General features: G+C 38.5%; 1 protein-coding gene across 4 annotated transcripts in view; it reads left to right on the top strand.

The window, feature by feature from the left end:
* The window catches only part of HMGCLL1 (3-hydroxy-3-methylglutaryl-CoA lyase like 1), a 165,688-nt gene that overhangs the window by 54,675 nt on the left and 94,049 nt on the right, over positions 1–16,964 (top strand). For 3 of the 4 annotated variants that reach the window (XR_009453481.1, XM_059701351.1, XM_059701349.1), the window contains exon 4: positions 16,865–16,960. The exons of the other annotated variant lie outside the window; for it this stretch is intronic. Coding sequence is in view for 2 of the 3 variants with exons in the window: in XM_059701351.1 (XP_059557334.1) it covers positions 16,865–16,960 (96 nt within the window). In the remaining variant the exon portion in view is untranslated. The remainder of the gene's footprint in view (positions 1–16,864; positions 16,961–16,964) is intronic. 4 annotated transcript variants of the gene reach the window in all.

Consider the following 16,964-nt stretch of genomic DNA (forward strand, 5'->3'; position numbering starts at 1 on the left):
TCTGGCTAGACGTCCCTCTGAGATGATGGTCGGAGATGGAGCAGCGGGGCTAGGAGTCTGGGAGCTGAGGGCTGCTGGGCACCTCTCTTTCCCACTGTGTTCTCAGAGCCTCTCCTCATGGTCTCTGTATGGGTGAGTGTGTACTTCCTCACAGCACAGCAGCTTTAGACAAAAAAGTGACTGAGAACTGCAAAGGGGAGTGTTGTAAGAGGCAGGGAAAAGTGGTGTGCCGTTTATAACCAAGCCTTGTAAATTTTATAGCGTTACTTTTAAATAATATATTCGTTGAGCCAGTTACAAAGGCACCCAGTTTCAGAGGGAGGAGGACAGACAGCACCTCTTGATTGGGAAGGATAGTTTAGAAGAGCACATGTGAGGGGAAATATCATTGGAGCCATTTTTATAATCCATGACACTTACGTGTTTTTAAATGGTCTAATTCCAAAGTTTGACCGCCAGAAATGAAAAGTAGCAATTAGGTTTTTCTGGCTTTTTGTTAGCACAAAACATCCTGCATTGTTTTAAGTTGCTATATTAACATGTTCATCGGAATCTTCTCCTTTTAAATGAAAATAATTGCATTTAATTAACCCAGTCATATACTTTTTCTCACTAATAATTAAAGAATAAATAAAAAATCAATAAAATATATTAAAAAAAAAAAAAAGCTGAAACCGGTTTGGCTCAGTGGATAGAGCGTCGGCCTGCGGACTGAAAGGTCCCAGGTTCGATTCCGGTCAAGGGCATGTACCTGGGTTGCGGGCACATCCCCAGTGGGAGATGTGCAGGAGGCAGCTGATCGATGTTTCTCTCTCATCGATGTTTCTAACTCTCTCTCTCCCTTTCTCTCTGTAAAAAATCAATAAAATATATTTAAAAAAAAGAATAAATAAATTAAGAGAAAAGCAAGTTCTGCATTTTGAAGATCCCAAGTTTAGAAGAAAAGAAAGGAAGGAAGGAAGGAAGGGAAAGAAAGAGAAAGAAAGAGAAAGAAAAGGAAAGAAAGGAAGAAAGAATGGGAGGAAGGAAGGAAGGAAGGAAGGAAGGAAGGAAGGAAGGAAGGAAGGAAGGAAGGAAGGAAGGGAGGGAGGGAGGGAGGGAAGGATCTCAGCACTGGCAAGGCTGCTAATTCTTACCTCACTCCTACTCCCTTTATAGGGTTGTTTTGCCTCAAATGGGGTTCAGGTTGGTATTGGAGGGAGAGGTGTGTTGCCTAGACAAGTTGCGAGGTGAGGGGAGAAAGCTGCACCCACAGCCCCTTCAGGTCTTCCTCCCTCACCTCTGTCAAAGGCGGAGATGGGGTCGAAGCAGGTGAAACAGTCCTAGGCATTTGCTTTCCTAACCTTTTCTACTCTGGAGTAAAGCCACCTTTTCCCTGAATACCAGCTTCTAGCATGCAGCCCAAAGTAGAGAAGAGGTCCCAGGAGGGAAGAATCACCTCCTGCCAGAAGATGGGGCAGGAAAAAGGCCAAAAAAAAAAAAAAAAAAAAAGGCCAGAAAACAAGAGGTAAACATTAGTGCTTGCAGTTTACCCTCCAGATAAAGCCTGAATGCCTGCCATCCACTCTGAAAACGGTGAGCACACACGGCTCAGGAGTCAGGGCCTTCACTGCAAAATGTTATTTCTTTACCCAGAAGCTGTGCCTCCACGTCTAGACCTGCTCAGCAGAGTCCTAGCTTCCTGACCGACACCTTTGCAGAGTCTGGTGTAGCCTATTTGGCATGCCTGGCACGCTCACACCATTCAGTTCCACGTGTTAAATTATTTAGGTAATGTCTACTTGGAAAGAATAAAGAACAGGAAGGTTTTTTGTTGGGTTTTTTTGTCAGAGCAAAAGTCAGTGTACTCCAGAAATGAAAAGGAGCAATTAGGTTTTGTTTGCTTTTCAGTTTCTTTTATTTTCTTTTTCTTAAATATATTTTTTATTGATTTCAGAGAGAGGGACGGGGAGGGAGAGAGAAACATGGATGAGAGAGAAACATCAGTTGGCTGCCTCCTGCATATCCCCTATTCAGGATTGAGCCCGAAACCTGGGGATGTGCCCTGACTGGGAATTGAACAGGCAAGCTTCTGGTGCGTGGGATGGCTCTCAACTCTCTGAGCCACGTCAGCTGGGCTGTTTTATTTGATTGTTGACAGTATTGCAGATGTCCCCAATCCCTCCCCTTACCCCCTATTTCCCAGGCCCCTTTTTGTTAGCATAAAACACCCTGCATTATTTTAAGTTGCTATCTTAACATATTCCTCTAAATTTGCAGTCAAATTTTTCTCCTTTTAAAGAAAACAATCACATGCATTCTAAATACTGTACTAGGCACTGTTTACAACATGGCAGTGTATCTGATTGATATTCTATATTAGTGTTGGTTATATAATAGTGAGTATCACTGGCTATAGCTTTACAGTGATAAACTCCTTCATTCCTCTAATCCAGCTGTGGGCAAACTATGGCCCGCGGGCCGGATCCGGCCCTTTTGAAATGAATAAAACTAAAAAACAAACAAACAACAACAAAAAAAAAACCAAAAAAAACCCGTATCCTTTTATGTAATGATATTTACTTTGAATTTATATTAGTTCACACAAACACTCCATCCATACTTTTGTTCCGGCCCTCCGGTCCAGTTTAAGAACCCATTGTGGCCCTTGTGTCAAAAAGTTTGCCCACCCCTGCTCTAATCAGTGGGTTGTGTTTGCTTAACCATTTGTTTTTAAGCACTGATGGACCCAAATGTGTTATTTTTAAGTTGCTTCATTGTACCATTAGCACATCATTGTTACTATAATCACTTAGAGCAAGCAAATTGCCCGAGGCAGTGTTTGTCAATCTTTTTCATCTCACAGAACCCTGAACTGATTACTAAGATTCTGCTGCACACCCAAAATATATTATGTTCTTTGCTGATTGGACAAAAAAATAGGTATAATTTTGATTCATATCACACCAGGTGCCTACTGTTGTGTTGGCTGTTGTCATTTTTTTTTTTTTTTTGACAATCTAAGGGAAAAGAGCTCAGTGCCCCTGACTAAACAGGTACTACATGTTTTAAAAATTCTTGTGGCACACCAGTGTGCCCATTAGGGCATAACTGACTGAAAATTTCTGGCCTAAAACATAATCGCAAATTTTTAAAACACCTTTATCTCTCACAGAAAAGAATACAAAATATGAATATATACTTTTTGTTATTGTTATTTGTAGCTCAGATGTAGTTTCATGACAGTCTGCAAAGCAAAGCAAAGAAAGACTTGTAATTAAGAGCAATAATGCCAGGAATTTTACTGGTTAGATTTTAAAATTTTTCACACTGAAGGTGTAATTCTATACGTTTTGGATGTTTTTCCCCATGACACCAAAATTCCTGATTGTTATCAAAGATTTATTAGGCTCAGTATGCACTACTTTCTAATTACTTAATTTGATCAAAATTTTGATTAACAAATTGGGTTTTGGGGTTCTTAGATTTATAAGTAAAACCATAACAAAATTTTAAAGGAAACACTTTACCTTCCTTTTAATTTAGTTATATTGTTTACCATTTACCAATTTTTTTTTCCTGAATTTTCCCATAAAAGAAACTTTTAAAGCCACTTTGTTAAAATTCATTTTCATGTTAAAATTCATTTTTTTGTGTCTGATTTAAATTATCTTAAAATTTGGTCTTGTAGAACTATCTGTATGCATTAGTAGCAGAAAGGGCTGTGCATTATATCCTATATAGTAAAAGCCTAACATGCAAAGTGTCTGGTCAACCAGTCAGCCATTCAGCCAATCAAAGTGTAATATGCTAATGATATGCTAAGGCCACTCAACTACTCGCTATGACATGCACTGACTACCAGGGGGCAGACAGTCGACTGGTCGACCAGTCACTATGACGTGCACTGACCACCAGGGGGAAGTCGACCGGTCGACCAGTTGCTATGATGTGCACTGACCACCAGGGTGCAGACGCTCTGACCGGTAGGTTAGCTTGATGCTGGGGTCCAGCCTATCTGGACTGAGCGAGATGGGCCAGACATGCCCTGGAGCCCTCCTGTGGTCCCTTCCCGGCTGGCCAATATCCCGCACCCCTCCCAGGCCCTGATCATGCACCGGTGGGGTCCCTTGGCCTGACTTGTGCCCTCTCACAATCCGGGACCCCGTGAGGATGTCGGAGAGCCGGTTTCACCCCGATCCCGCAGGCCAGGCCGAGGGACCCACACTGGTGTACGATTTCGTGCACCGGACCTCTAGTAATTACATAAAAGCTGAAGGGAGGTACAGTTTAGTACAGAGAAACTTGAATCTAACTTTTTAATGTTCCTTTTTTTGCATTACTCTGATTAGTTGGTTGATAAACATTGCCAATCTTATTTTAGTGTAAACTCCTATTGATATGACTCCTGACTAAGCCTCCTAAGTGCAGTCCACTGTAAGATACTCAGAGTATGCCCTCTGGGTGAGGCTGGAAGGAATTGAAGTCCTGCTAGAGTGCTCAGGGATGACTCTCACATGGAGAACCATAGCCATTAGTGAAATCTGGGTTTAAAGTGTAAAGTGTTAAGAAGTTAGTTGTGAACTGGTTTGCTCATCAGTTTTAAGTATGTGTTCAAGTAGCACTTGTTTTAAAAAATGTATGATCCTTGTACATGGAGCATTGAAAATGAAAATATGACACCACATATTTTTAAATTGTTAGGCTATGATTTTGAAAGATATTTTATTAATATGTTTATAAAGAATTATGTTTTCTAGTTAAGTTTTTAAAGTAATTTTTTGAATATTTTAGACAAACACACACATTGATCTGAAATTGCCTGATTAAATTATTGGGAAGTTCTCTAGGCGTAACGTAGTAAACAGAGAATTAGATAAATATGAATGCTAAAACTACATTATATTTAAAAAATAACCTTAAATAATAGTTAAGATTTATATTTACAACTTAGGCATGAATGAGACATGTCTATGTTAACATTTCACTTATTCCACATTTGATAAAAAAGACTATAGATTTCTTTTAAATTATTTTTTCACTTAAAGTATACCTGTACACAGGAAGCATACTTTAAAAAGCATTTTATTTTATTATACTTCAAAATTTTTATCCACATTTATTGAGCTTAAATGTTCAATTTATAGAATTTATTGGTGATTGTAATTATAATTTTTAGAATATTAGAATATTTTGTAACATCTATGAATTTTAGATTTTGTTCATTGTTAATATATAGAAAAATGCTGTTTATTTTATAAATGTCTTGGACAACTGTGTTCCACACTCATATTTTCCTTTTAAAATGCACAATTAGGTGCTCTTTTGAAATATCAACATGTTGAAGCAACTTTATGCTGATAACTTTAGAACATAACACCACTATTCCAGACCTCCTTTTACTGCTCTTATTTGGGACCCACTAGTAAATGTAACACTATTCTTAGTCAAGGCTGATGCATTTTATATTGTATTCAGCTTATGGTACATAGTAAGAAACGTATTTCTAAGTAACCCAAAATAGTTATTTCCCCCAAGTCCTCCAGGTTGCAGGTTTCCTGAGCTTTTAGTGATGTTATGTCTATTGTTTAGATACAACAACATATCCATTTTCTGGTGGAACAATAGAAAATCTGAAACCTGATTCTTACTCATCATATGGTTTGGCCGTTTTTTATCACTTTATACCTTGGGATTTTTCCCCCATTTTTTTCACCCACCCACCCCTTCCTTTTACTGTGTCTCTACTGAAAAAACACATTGAGTTCTTTGTTGGACTCCAAAATTGAATAACATATAGTTGCTCACAATAACCATAATATCTATATAATAAGGCACTTATAAAGATAAAGTAGATAATGAAATCAAATCACTGAAAAATTAAAACTCATACAAAAGGTTTTTTAAGTGAAGTGGATATCTGTAAATGAGTTACAATAAAATCAAACTTAGGGATACATTAAGCAGTTTGTCACTGGCCACTCTGGCCAACCTTTCCAAGCTCTCCCTTCAAATCTCTCCTAGGCCTTTCAGCAAAGATCTAATTCTGCCTTCTTTACTATTTACCAAAACAGACACCTCCAGATCCATATACTATCCAAAGCATTGTAGTGTAAGCATACGAGCCATTGTAGTGAGCACATTGCTTGTCATGGCAGTAAGACCTTTTTTGCTGTAGCCCTTTCTTATTGCCAGTGTTTATTGGCAGTGAGATAGTCTCCCTCAAACAACCCCGGCTTACCCTCCCTTCCCATCAGTGCAGCTGTTCACTGTGGGCAGAGATGGCTAACAGCAGGAAGTGTAAATTTTGAAGGGAAACTCCATTTATAGTCAGTCTAGAATGGGTACAATTAGATGTAGTGTTTTAACAATCACTTCTTCCGTGCATGGGAAATAACAGTGTCAACAGGGTTATTATCAAACACAAAGGCATGATATATGAGAGACAACACAGTTGAATGGAAAGGAAATTATACTGGGAGCTCGGAGACTTCTTGCCCCTGCTCCAGATTGATGTTGGGAACATGATTGTTTTGACACAGGAAGACCAGGAGGGTGGTCACAAAAGGCACTGACCTGAACAAAGAATAACTAACACTTATTTGTTATGTTTATCTTAGGAAACTGGGAAATGTTATTTCATAAAATGACTTTGGTTTCTCTGTCTGGAACTTTGGCCTCCTAGTTTATAACCCACAAATCCATTGGGTAGACTGGGTTGATTTTGCAATTTAAAAATACAGATTTGTGCACATGATTAGGTTATAATTAATGTCTTGTCTGCATTCACAGTAGAAGAGTAGGGATCCTATGCTACTTGCTTTGGTCACTCTTGAGAAGCCTGTGTGTTCCATCGATAGAGGGCAGGACCAAAGTCCTTAGGACACAATGGTAACGTTGACTAAGGAAGTACTACAGGAAATTGTACACCAGACCAAATTAGTTTTAAGGCTTCTGGATTTTAGAAATTTTCTGAGTATGGTGTCAGACCATTTTAGCAGTGGCAGCCAAGACAGGGTATTGGGTAGGGGGAAAAAAAAAACTGGATGTTCAATTTTCCAGAGATTTCCTGTGTTTATTATTGTAAGACTGTGATTTATTAAAACTGTCTTACTTCTTCAAGCAGACCAAGGTTTCCTCTGTGCTACTGAGGCTAAGATATATGGGGTTTGTGCAAAGAGTCTGTGAATGAGACAAGGTTATAGTACCCAGGCTACAATGGCATTCATAGTTGGGTAGAGCATTTTCACCTGGGTTGTCAAGAAGAGCTCTGGTCTCATTTTTTCTCATTACTGCATTTACAAATGGATTGCCTGTAAAAGGGGCTACTGCTCAAATTGAGTTTCGAGTTATAGGATCTGAAACCACATTATTTACACTTTTAGAGCAATCGATGGCATGTGTTGAAGAAATTGCATGTTCTACATCCTGTCCTTCTGCTGTGCTCCTGCATATAGAAGGCACTATTATCCGTTATGTCTCATCTGGCCAGAGGAGAGTGCAGACAAATACCTACTGACATTTCCTGCTTATATTTATGTTGTCCTGGGTGATGATGGTGGTGGTGGGCAAACAAAAACACAGGACATTTAAAATATTTTAAATCAGGGGTCCTCAAACTACGGCCCGCGGGCCACATGCAAATACAAATATTGTATTTATTCCCGTTTTGTTTTTTTACTTCAAAATAAGATATGTGCAGTGTGCATAGGAATTTGCTCATAGTTTTTTTTTTTTAAACTATAGTCCGGCCCTCCAATGGTCTGAGGGACAGTGAACTGGCCCCCTGTTTAAAAAGTTTGAGGACCCCTGTTTTAAATGATTCAGCAAACTGTATTCGTGAGCAGGGGAAAACGAGGGTTATAAGTCTATAAGTTTAAGTTTATTTCCTGGAAAAAAATTAAAATGGTTTATTAGGCAGAGAATTCATAAAAATAAATATACAGTTGATTCTTGAATTAGGCAAGGGTTAGGGTGCCAAACACCCAGGCAGTGGAAAACTCATGTATAACTGTTGACTCCCCCCAAAACTTGACAATTAATAACCTACTGTTGAGCAGGAAGCCTTATAGATAGCATAGATAGTAAATTAATACATATCTGGTATGTTACATGTATTATGCACCATGTATTCTTATGATTAAGTAGAGAAAAATGTAACTAAGAAAATCATAAGGAAAAGAAAATACACTTACAGTATTTATTTTTAAAAATCCTCGTATAAGTGGATGCACACAGTTCAAACCCATGTTATTAAAGAGGCAACTGTACTCAGAAACATTGTGGATCTACCAAGAATAAGCTTAGCTTCTGGCTCTGTACATTTTGAAACCTGTTTCTCCTCAAATATTTACACACTTCTCGTTCCAGATATTGTAGGTCAGGATGAATATGGATTGTTGGCTTAACTTGAGACAGTTTTAATAGGAGATACATTGAGTACTCTATTTTGTTATATATTTTAAGTATATGAGAATATTTATACCAACGTTTTTTTAAGAGTGCTGCAATTGTGAGCTTCCCGCCCTGAGTGGATAAGTCTGTGTCTGGATTCAAACATAAGGAAATACAGCAACCTAAATGATTTAAATGGTATTCCAATCTTTGTGTGTGTTACTTGAAGACAGTTACAGGAGACCCATTCTATAAAATAACTCTGTTTAATTGCTTTTTGTCTTCTCACACTTTTTCACTGCCCCAGAGCAGTAAAAGCATCTCACCACCAAAGCATATGTCTTGAACCCCATTTTGTATCTCCCCAAACTCGTTACTATTTAGATTTTTCTGACTATCTCATCCTGCTTTTCCTAGCAGTTCATAGTTTCCCCCTTCTCCTCAATATACCATAAGCACTCTGATGCCGGTCTTGTTAGAGGGCAGGGGAGGGAAACAATTTCAGCTCTTTAGCAGGAGAATAGAGTGAAGGATAGTGGGTAGTGTTCACCCATCTATGAAGCTTGACTTGGTCGTATTGACTAGACTAGGTCAGAGAAAAGGGGATAAAAAGTAGAGTCCAATATACATGTTACAAGTCCAGCTGTAAGAGAGGAGTCCAGTTAGGTAACTTCACAGATAGCACTTTACAGGAATCACTGTAAAGATTCGGTATCTTAACTTTTTCCCCCTCCTACTCTAGAAACACTTGAATAAATTTTAGATCCTACTCGAAACATTTTTCCCATTTAAAAACACAGTACTAACTCACACTCTTAATGCTTCCCTGTCACACAGTCCAATCACCTCAACTTCAACAGAGCCACAAAGATGCGTTGAGTATTTTCTATGGTGATGGAAAACAATTCCTCTCACATACTTTGGAATCTTGTTAGTTACTAATCTCAAGTTAAAATAATCAGTGTAGCAGTTTTATGAATGATAAATGTGTATAAGGGACTTTCATATAAAGTTTGTAATAAATGTAGCTCTGGAACTTAGCAACCTAAACAGTGATGTATTTTTATAATTGCATTTGTTCTGGGAAATGGAAAAACATGTTAACCAGTGATTGTTTTTTAAATAAATAGAAGTGAATTTTTCTAAAAACTGGATTAGAAATTCTCAGTTTCCTCTGCACTTTCACCTAAACTATATCATAAATATTCATTTCCCTTTATTGAGTATCTCAGACAACATATATTCTGTTGGAACTGAACAGAATTTGATCAGTGTATATTCTGTTTCCTCAAACAATTGTGTGTGTTTTTTTAAGAGAAATAAAGGGTAATAAGTATTTTTACTTTTCATTTCAATGGACTTTAAAATGAAATAATTATATTACTTTAAAAATTAAATTAATTATGTAAAAAGTCACTATAATTATCTGCAGAAACTTTAAGCATCTTTTTAAGTTTAATCTTATTAAATGCTGTCCTTTTACAGTACATTAGAAAGTTAAATTTATCATAGAAAAATGTATGTATATATGAATAGTTTTGCTCTATGAATATTTTTGAATAATTTTAAGCTCTATGAATAGTTCTGCTTTATGAAACTCTATGAATATTTTGCTTCAAAGAAAAACAGCCCCCTGAGTTATTTATATTTGGCGTAGACAAGATTTAGTTGAAATGGTTGTCATTGTTCTCATTTAGGTTGCAAAGAAAAATGTTTCTTTATCTGTGCTCCATGGAACTGCAGATCACATGGTACCTGTACTGTTTTGTATTTGATACACACACAAACACACACACATATATCTTCCCCCACTAGCCTGTGTATTGGCTGCATCAGTTTTATTTTTCTATGCCATGATGTTAGATATAAAATGTATATAAGTGTATAAAATGTTGAAATGAGTCAGTATTCAAATATTAAAATGAATTATAAAAATCATGATATTTTAAGGTCCCATGATATTTTGAAATTAACTTTTGTATGCCCCAATGGTAAATTTTATAGTCTATTACAAAATGTAGTTGAAACTTCCAATATTTTCCTCTCCTAAACTTCTGGGAAACCTGTTGTCATTTTTTAATGACAACGTACTCATGCATTATCGTAAAATTCTGTAATTTTAGGGAATTTATGTGAGATGACAACATTTAATACTCAAACTATATTTTAGCCAGTGCTGTTGCCTGGAGAACACATTGAAATCCTAAATATTTAGGAGAGTTATAGCATTCAGATAAAAACAAAGTATTAGAAGAGATCTACATATGTATAATGTGTAGAGTGTCCAAATTTAATCACACCATGATAGAATGAGTAGCAGATATAATAAAATCTCTTAACTATACACCTGTTACATTCTAATCCTTGTGACACTTTGCATATTTTTAAAGGACTCTTGGAATGTTGCACAAACATTGTGATTATTTGCATGCATATCAAAATATGAATGCCTATGAATTGATTAACCATGGTATAGCCTGTTTTGTTGGCTAGATAGACATATACATATTGCCATTTCCAGACTGAGGCAAGATGATGGCAAGGCATGTTACCAACCAAATTGTGGGGATATTTATGATTTTAAATGAAAAATTACAAAAAATATTTTAATAAAACCAGATGTAGAAAAGTTATAATATTGGAAAGAAATAGGGATAGAAGGAGTCAATGGAGGAAGAAGGGGGGCATGTAATAATTTCAACAATAAAGATTTGTTTAAAAAACAGTTTTCTTATTGTTTGAATAATAAACGTTAGACATCACAAGAACATCAAACTTAAAGTATACTTGTACACCTAAGAATTAAATAAATGATGAATAAATAAATAAGGCTGGGACTTTATACCTTTCATTGAAACCTGCTCTATTTTATTTATTATAATACAACTAAAGGCCCGGTGCACAAAAATTTGTGCACTCGGGGGGGGGGGGGTAGGGGGGGTCCCTCAGCCCGGCCTGTGCCCTCTCGCACTCTGGGACCCCTCGGGAGATAATGACCTGCTGGCTTAGGCCTGCTCCCGGGTGGCAGAGGGCAGGCCTATCCCTAGGTGCAGCCCCTGGTCAGGCTCAGAGAAGGGCTGATTGGGGAGTTGGGGCGCCGCCCCCTGTCATGCACAGAGCAGGGCAGATTGGGAGGTTGCAATGCCACCCTCAGTCATGCTCAGGGCAGGGCCGATTGGGGGGTTGGGGCACCATCCCCTGTCACACTCAAGGCAGGGTCGATGGGGAGGTTGTGGCGCCACCCCTTGTCACTCACAGAGCAGGGCCGATCAGGGCGGGTGGGGCTCCTTACCCTGTCACGCACAGAGTAGGGTCGATCAGGGGGTTGGGGAGCTCCCCCCTGTTATGCACAGAACAGGGCCCATCAGGGGGTTGAGGAGCTCCCCCCTGTCACTCACAGAGTAGGGCCGATAGGGGAGTTGGGGCACCGCCCCCTGTGACACACAGAGCAGGGCGGATCAGGGGGTTGGGGCGCCGCCACTCTCACACTCAGGGCAGGGCCGATGTGAAGGTTATTGCTCTACCCTGTCACACACAGAGCAGGGCCCGTGCGGGGGGGAGGGTTGGGGCTCCACACCCTGTCACACACACAGCCGCAGGGCGATCAGGGGGTTTGGGAGCTCCCCCCGTCACGCACAGAGCAGTGCTGATCAGAAGGTTGGGGCGCCTTCCCCTGTCAGGAACAGAGCAGGGTGGATAGGGAGGTTGTGGCCCCGCCCTCTGTCACACACAGAGCCGCAGGGTGATCAGGGGGTTTGGGCGCTGCCCCCTGTCACACTGATTCCGGTGCTGGGAGGCCTCGCGGCTACGCTGATCCTGGTGCTGGGAGGCATATTACCCTTTTACTATATAGGATAGAGGCCCGGTGCACGGGTGGGGGCTGGCTGGTTTGCCGTGAAGGGTGTCCTGGACCAGGGTGGGGGTCCCCCCTGGGATCCCTGGCCAGCCTGGATGAGGGGATGATGGCTGTTTGCAGCTGGTCACACACCCTTCAGGGTAAGGATCCCCACTGGGGTGCCTGGCCAGTCTGGGTGAGGGGCTGAGGGCTGTTTTCAGGCTGTGGGTGACTGAAGCTCCCAACTGCTCCTTTTTTTCTTTTTTTTTATTCTGGGCCAGCTTTAGCTCTGGCTCCAGCTCTGAGGCCTCTGCTGGGTTCTATAATCGAGACACTGTATCAACTCCAGCTCTGAGATCCTGGCTCACTGAAAGCTGGTTTCTGGGGTTTTGTTTAGCTTCTATATTTGTTACAATGTTTCTTAAACTGCAGGCTCAGAGGCTGGCAAGGCAAGCGGGGAACGTTGGAGTCCTCTGTCACTGAAGCAAGCAAGCCTCATGTTAGTTTCAAGCTGCCTGGCTGCCGGCCGCCATCTTGGTTGGCAGTTAATTTGCATATCTCGCTGATTAGCCAATGGGAAGGGTAGCAGTCGTTCGCCAATTATCATGTTTCTCTTTTATTAGATAGGATTATATACTATCAGCATTTCCTAAAGCTCTTTCCATAATTGTCTTTATTGACCAAATTTAGACAGAATACTGTTATTTTTAAAAAATATACTTTATTGATTGTTTGCAGAGAGGAAGGGAGAGGGATAGAGAGTTAGAAACCTTGATGAGCGAGAAACATTGATCAGCTGCCTCCTGCACACCCCCCATTGGGGATGTGCCCACAACCAAGGCACATGCCCTTGACCGGAATCGAACCCAGGACCCTTTGGTCTGCAGGCCAACTCTCTATCCACTGAGCCAAACCAGTCAGGGGAATACTGTTATTTTTTTAAAATACCTCATTATATTGTGACTATTTTTATAAAGGAAATAAAATACTGATTTGGTGGATTCTAATTAATATATTTATCATAATTTCATTAAGGTATCTTTAATGATTATCAAAGCTTAGTTTTCATGACCTAATAATTTAGTTACTTTGTTTCTGTTTATTTTCTTGTTCTACTGATGAAGCATCTCGAGTCATTAGTCCATTACATAAATTTCTTGATTTTGGTTCAACATTTTTGTTAAATAACATGTAAAATGAAATAATCACTTACAGGATATTAAACCTACATTTCTTAAGGATTAAATTTTGTTTTGTGCCCTTTGTGCTCTTTTCTGATGCACATACTTTATCCTAATCTGTGTGTTGGTTAGAGAAGCACTCTTTATGCCTATTTGTTATGTGAATATAAATGTCTCTACTAAATATTTAAGCATACTATGTTTAGTTAGACATAAGTGTTCATAGTACCGATTAACATTATTCTGTGGTGAGAGAGTGTTGTTTTAGATTTCATTGCAGTATCCTCAAACTAGTTGTGACTTTGCTTTTCTTTCTCCTTAAAATTAGAAACAAAAGCTCTAAAATTTTTATTATAATTTGTGTGTGCATGTTTACATGTATTGTCTGAGAGAAAACTTGTGCTTGCAAGAGAGGGAGTGAGGGCGGAAGAAAAAGAGAATGAGTGACCCTAGCACAAAGGCTAAATTCATGAAGATGCAATCGAGAATTGTGTTGAAATATGCACAAAGATATTTGGAAAAGAAGGTTATACAATACCAAGGACAACATTTTTTAAGCAAAGCCATAGCCTTATACTAGTAGCCACTGTGTCCCACTGTTTTTTTTTTTTTTTTTTTTTTTTTTTTTTTTGCGGGGGCGGGGGGGAGGGAATCTATTCCCTGTGCCATTTCTCTACAACAGAACTTATCAAAATTGCCTTAAAATTGCCTCTCTACTCTCTAGCCTGCCCTTTGCATCTCTCCCAGATTACTCTTCCTAAAATACTGCATTTGTCCCAGGCGTCTCCTGTTAATTAAACACCCACTCCGTGTGGCTTTCTATTCCTTTCACAGCATCTGGGGATTTTAGAGCAATGGGAACTTAACTCAAAGACATCACAGTGGCTGGCTCTTCTCTAGCCAAACATCAGGTTCTTATCTCTGCACCTGCCCTCCTCTTTTCCAGCCCTGTTGATTTTTTTTTTTTTTTATTGTTTCAGCCTTTTTGGCTATGTAATGAATTTCCTGAGAGCTTAGTGGTATAAATAAACATTTGTTAAACTAAGAAAATCTGATGATTGAAATCAGAGCAGAGTACTATAGAAAGGCATGTTGTCTCTGGTTCACACTGTATGGGGCCTCATCTGGTACTCACGTGCTGGAGGATAAAGTCATCTAAATCTCCCTTGGATCACAAATTTAGGGGGTCATGCTGATGCTGACTGCCCTCTATGTGGGCCTCTTCATGTGGCCTCTCTGCAGAAGGTTAGCTTTTCCCACAGCATATCAGCTCATTTCCCCACAATGGCCTCCCTCAATGAGAAACCCATATGGTAGATGTATCCTTTTCTAAAACCTTGCCCCAGAAGTCGCATAGTGTTATTTCTGCTATACTCTATTGTTGGAGAAATCCCAACCCCCGCACCCCAGATTCAAGTTGAAGGTAAATAGAGTCCACCACCCCCCCTCCCCTTTGATGGGGATTGGTGAGGTTATGGAAGATCATGTGAGACTGGAAATATGGTTGTGGCAATATTTTGGGAAATTTTAATATTCCGTGGTCAGAGATCACAGGGACCTACCAGCCTTTCTCAGTTTTGACCTCTTATACTCTGTGCTCTCATTTATAACCAGTATATTCTTTTGGATTATTATCTTTCCATGTGCATCTGTTTTATCTCCCCCACTATATTGTGCATTATTCAGTGCAAGGACCTTACTTTTCTGTATTTATATTTTCCACAGGGCCTACCATAGGACTTTAGACCTATTAGGTGCTCAATAAACATCTGGATTAAAGTTAAATCAACTTAGAATGAAATGAGAGACTTAGCTTTTATGCAGTGGAGATGACTACAGTGGATAGTCGTAAATGATGCAGCTGTGAGGTGGGGGGGATATGATCCCTATGTACATGTAACCCCTAAGAAATAAGTGTGCAAGAATCACATTTCAGATAAATAAATGCGTATGAAAAGAATGAAGCATGAAAGCTTACATGTCAATAAGGCATGATGGTAGTCAAAGAGAGGTACTCTTTTTGCCTCTAAATATTTAATTTTAAATTTTTATGTAATTGTTCCAAATTATATTCATTGAAAGTATTAAATTTAATTCTACTGGCATTTAACTGAGAGTCAATAAGACCAATTGAAGAATAAGAGTAATAGTATAACAATTTCATATTTTTAAAAGTGTAGTTATTAAGAAAAAAATTATACTTTGATTGTTTTACTTTTATTTCACTTTTAAATGAAAAACAATACATGTTCATTACAACAAACCAGTATTGTAGAGAAAACACAAGCCTTCCCTCATCCATTCCTATATTGAAGATACAAATTTTGGATTGGTATATATGTTTTCACAGCTTTATCCATGCTCATTTCATATAATTTTCATTGTTCACATATGGTTCCTCATGTTTATTGTTCATGCCATAATTTATTATCCAAAAATGTGTGAAGCTCAGGATTATGTCAGTGGTAATTTATCTATATGATGGTTATGGGATTGGATCATCAATTATTGTTCTAGGCGGCTAAATTATACAGTTTGCGGAAACTAGTAAATTTTATATTTTAATTCAAGGTTGATTATTTTTATGAGTCATAGAAAATATAGAAAAATGAAGTCTTGCAGGATAAGTTAAATTTTCCTGTTGTATACTCCATTGTGTTTTTTTTTTGTTTGCATTATGAAAACACAGTAATCTGATGACAGTACAGCATAAAGCGATATGAGTATTACTAAATAAAACATATATGCAATATACTGGTTTCTCAACCTTGTTAAATTATCCTAACAGAGATGTGTAATTTTCACTGTACTAAGCATTATAAAATTTCATATACTGAAAATTATTTGGATATAAAATTTTCATGTGGAAGGTAAATGCATAACATACTATCTTTCAAACTCTCCCCAATCTCAGGGGTATTTGAGGCTTGGTCTATGAAATGAAAGAAAGAGAATAAAGATCAGTAAATAAGAATAGTAGAATTTAGGATTCATGATCATTTGTAATAACTTTTTTTGTTTTTGTTAATCCTCACCCAAGGATATTTTTCCATTGTATTTTTTAGAGAGAGAGGAAGAGAGGGGAAAAGACAGAGAGAGAGAGAGAAGCATCAATATGAGATAGACACACAGATTAGTTGCTTCCTGCACTCAGCCCAACCGAGGTTAGAGCCCTTGACCAGAATTGAACCCAAGACCCTTCAATTTGAGGTTTGATGCTCTATACACTGAGCCAAACCAGCTAGGACTGTAATAACTTTATGAATTAAGTTAAACCCAGATCTAGGTATTCTATATTTATGGCGTTGAAAACAACATATTTTTAGTGATATTGGTATAGTTTTGTTATTTCAAACATTGATTTATAGAATATACATTAATTAATTGCATGCAATTATAATCTTCCTGAAAAACTAAAAGCATGCTTCATAGAATATTGAGTGATATATTTACATATAACTATTATGTGTTTAAGATGGCTGATCACACTGAAGTGATGAAAGGCATTCGACAATATCCAGGAGTTAGATATCCTGTCCTTACTCCTAATCTTCAGGGTTTTCACCGTGCTGTAA

The sequence above is a fragment of the Myotis daubentonii genome, chromosome 6 (assembly GCF_963259705.1).
Source record: "Myotis daubentonii chromosome 6, mMyoDau2.1, whole genome shotgun sequence".
NCBI lineage: Eukaryota > Metazoa > Chordata > Mammalia > Chiroptera > Vespertilionidae > Myotis > Myotis daubentonii.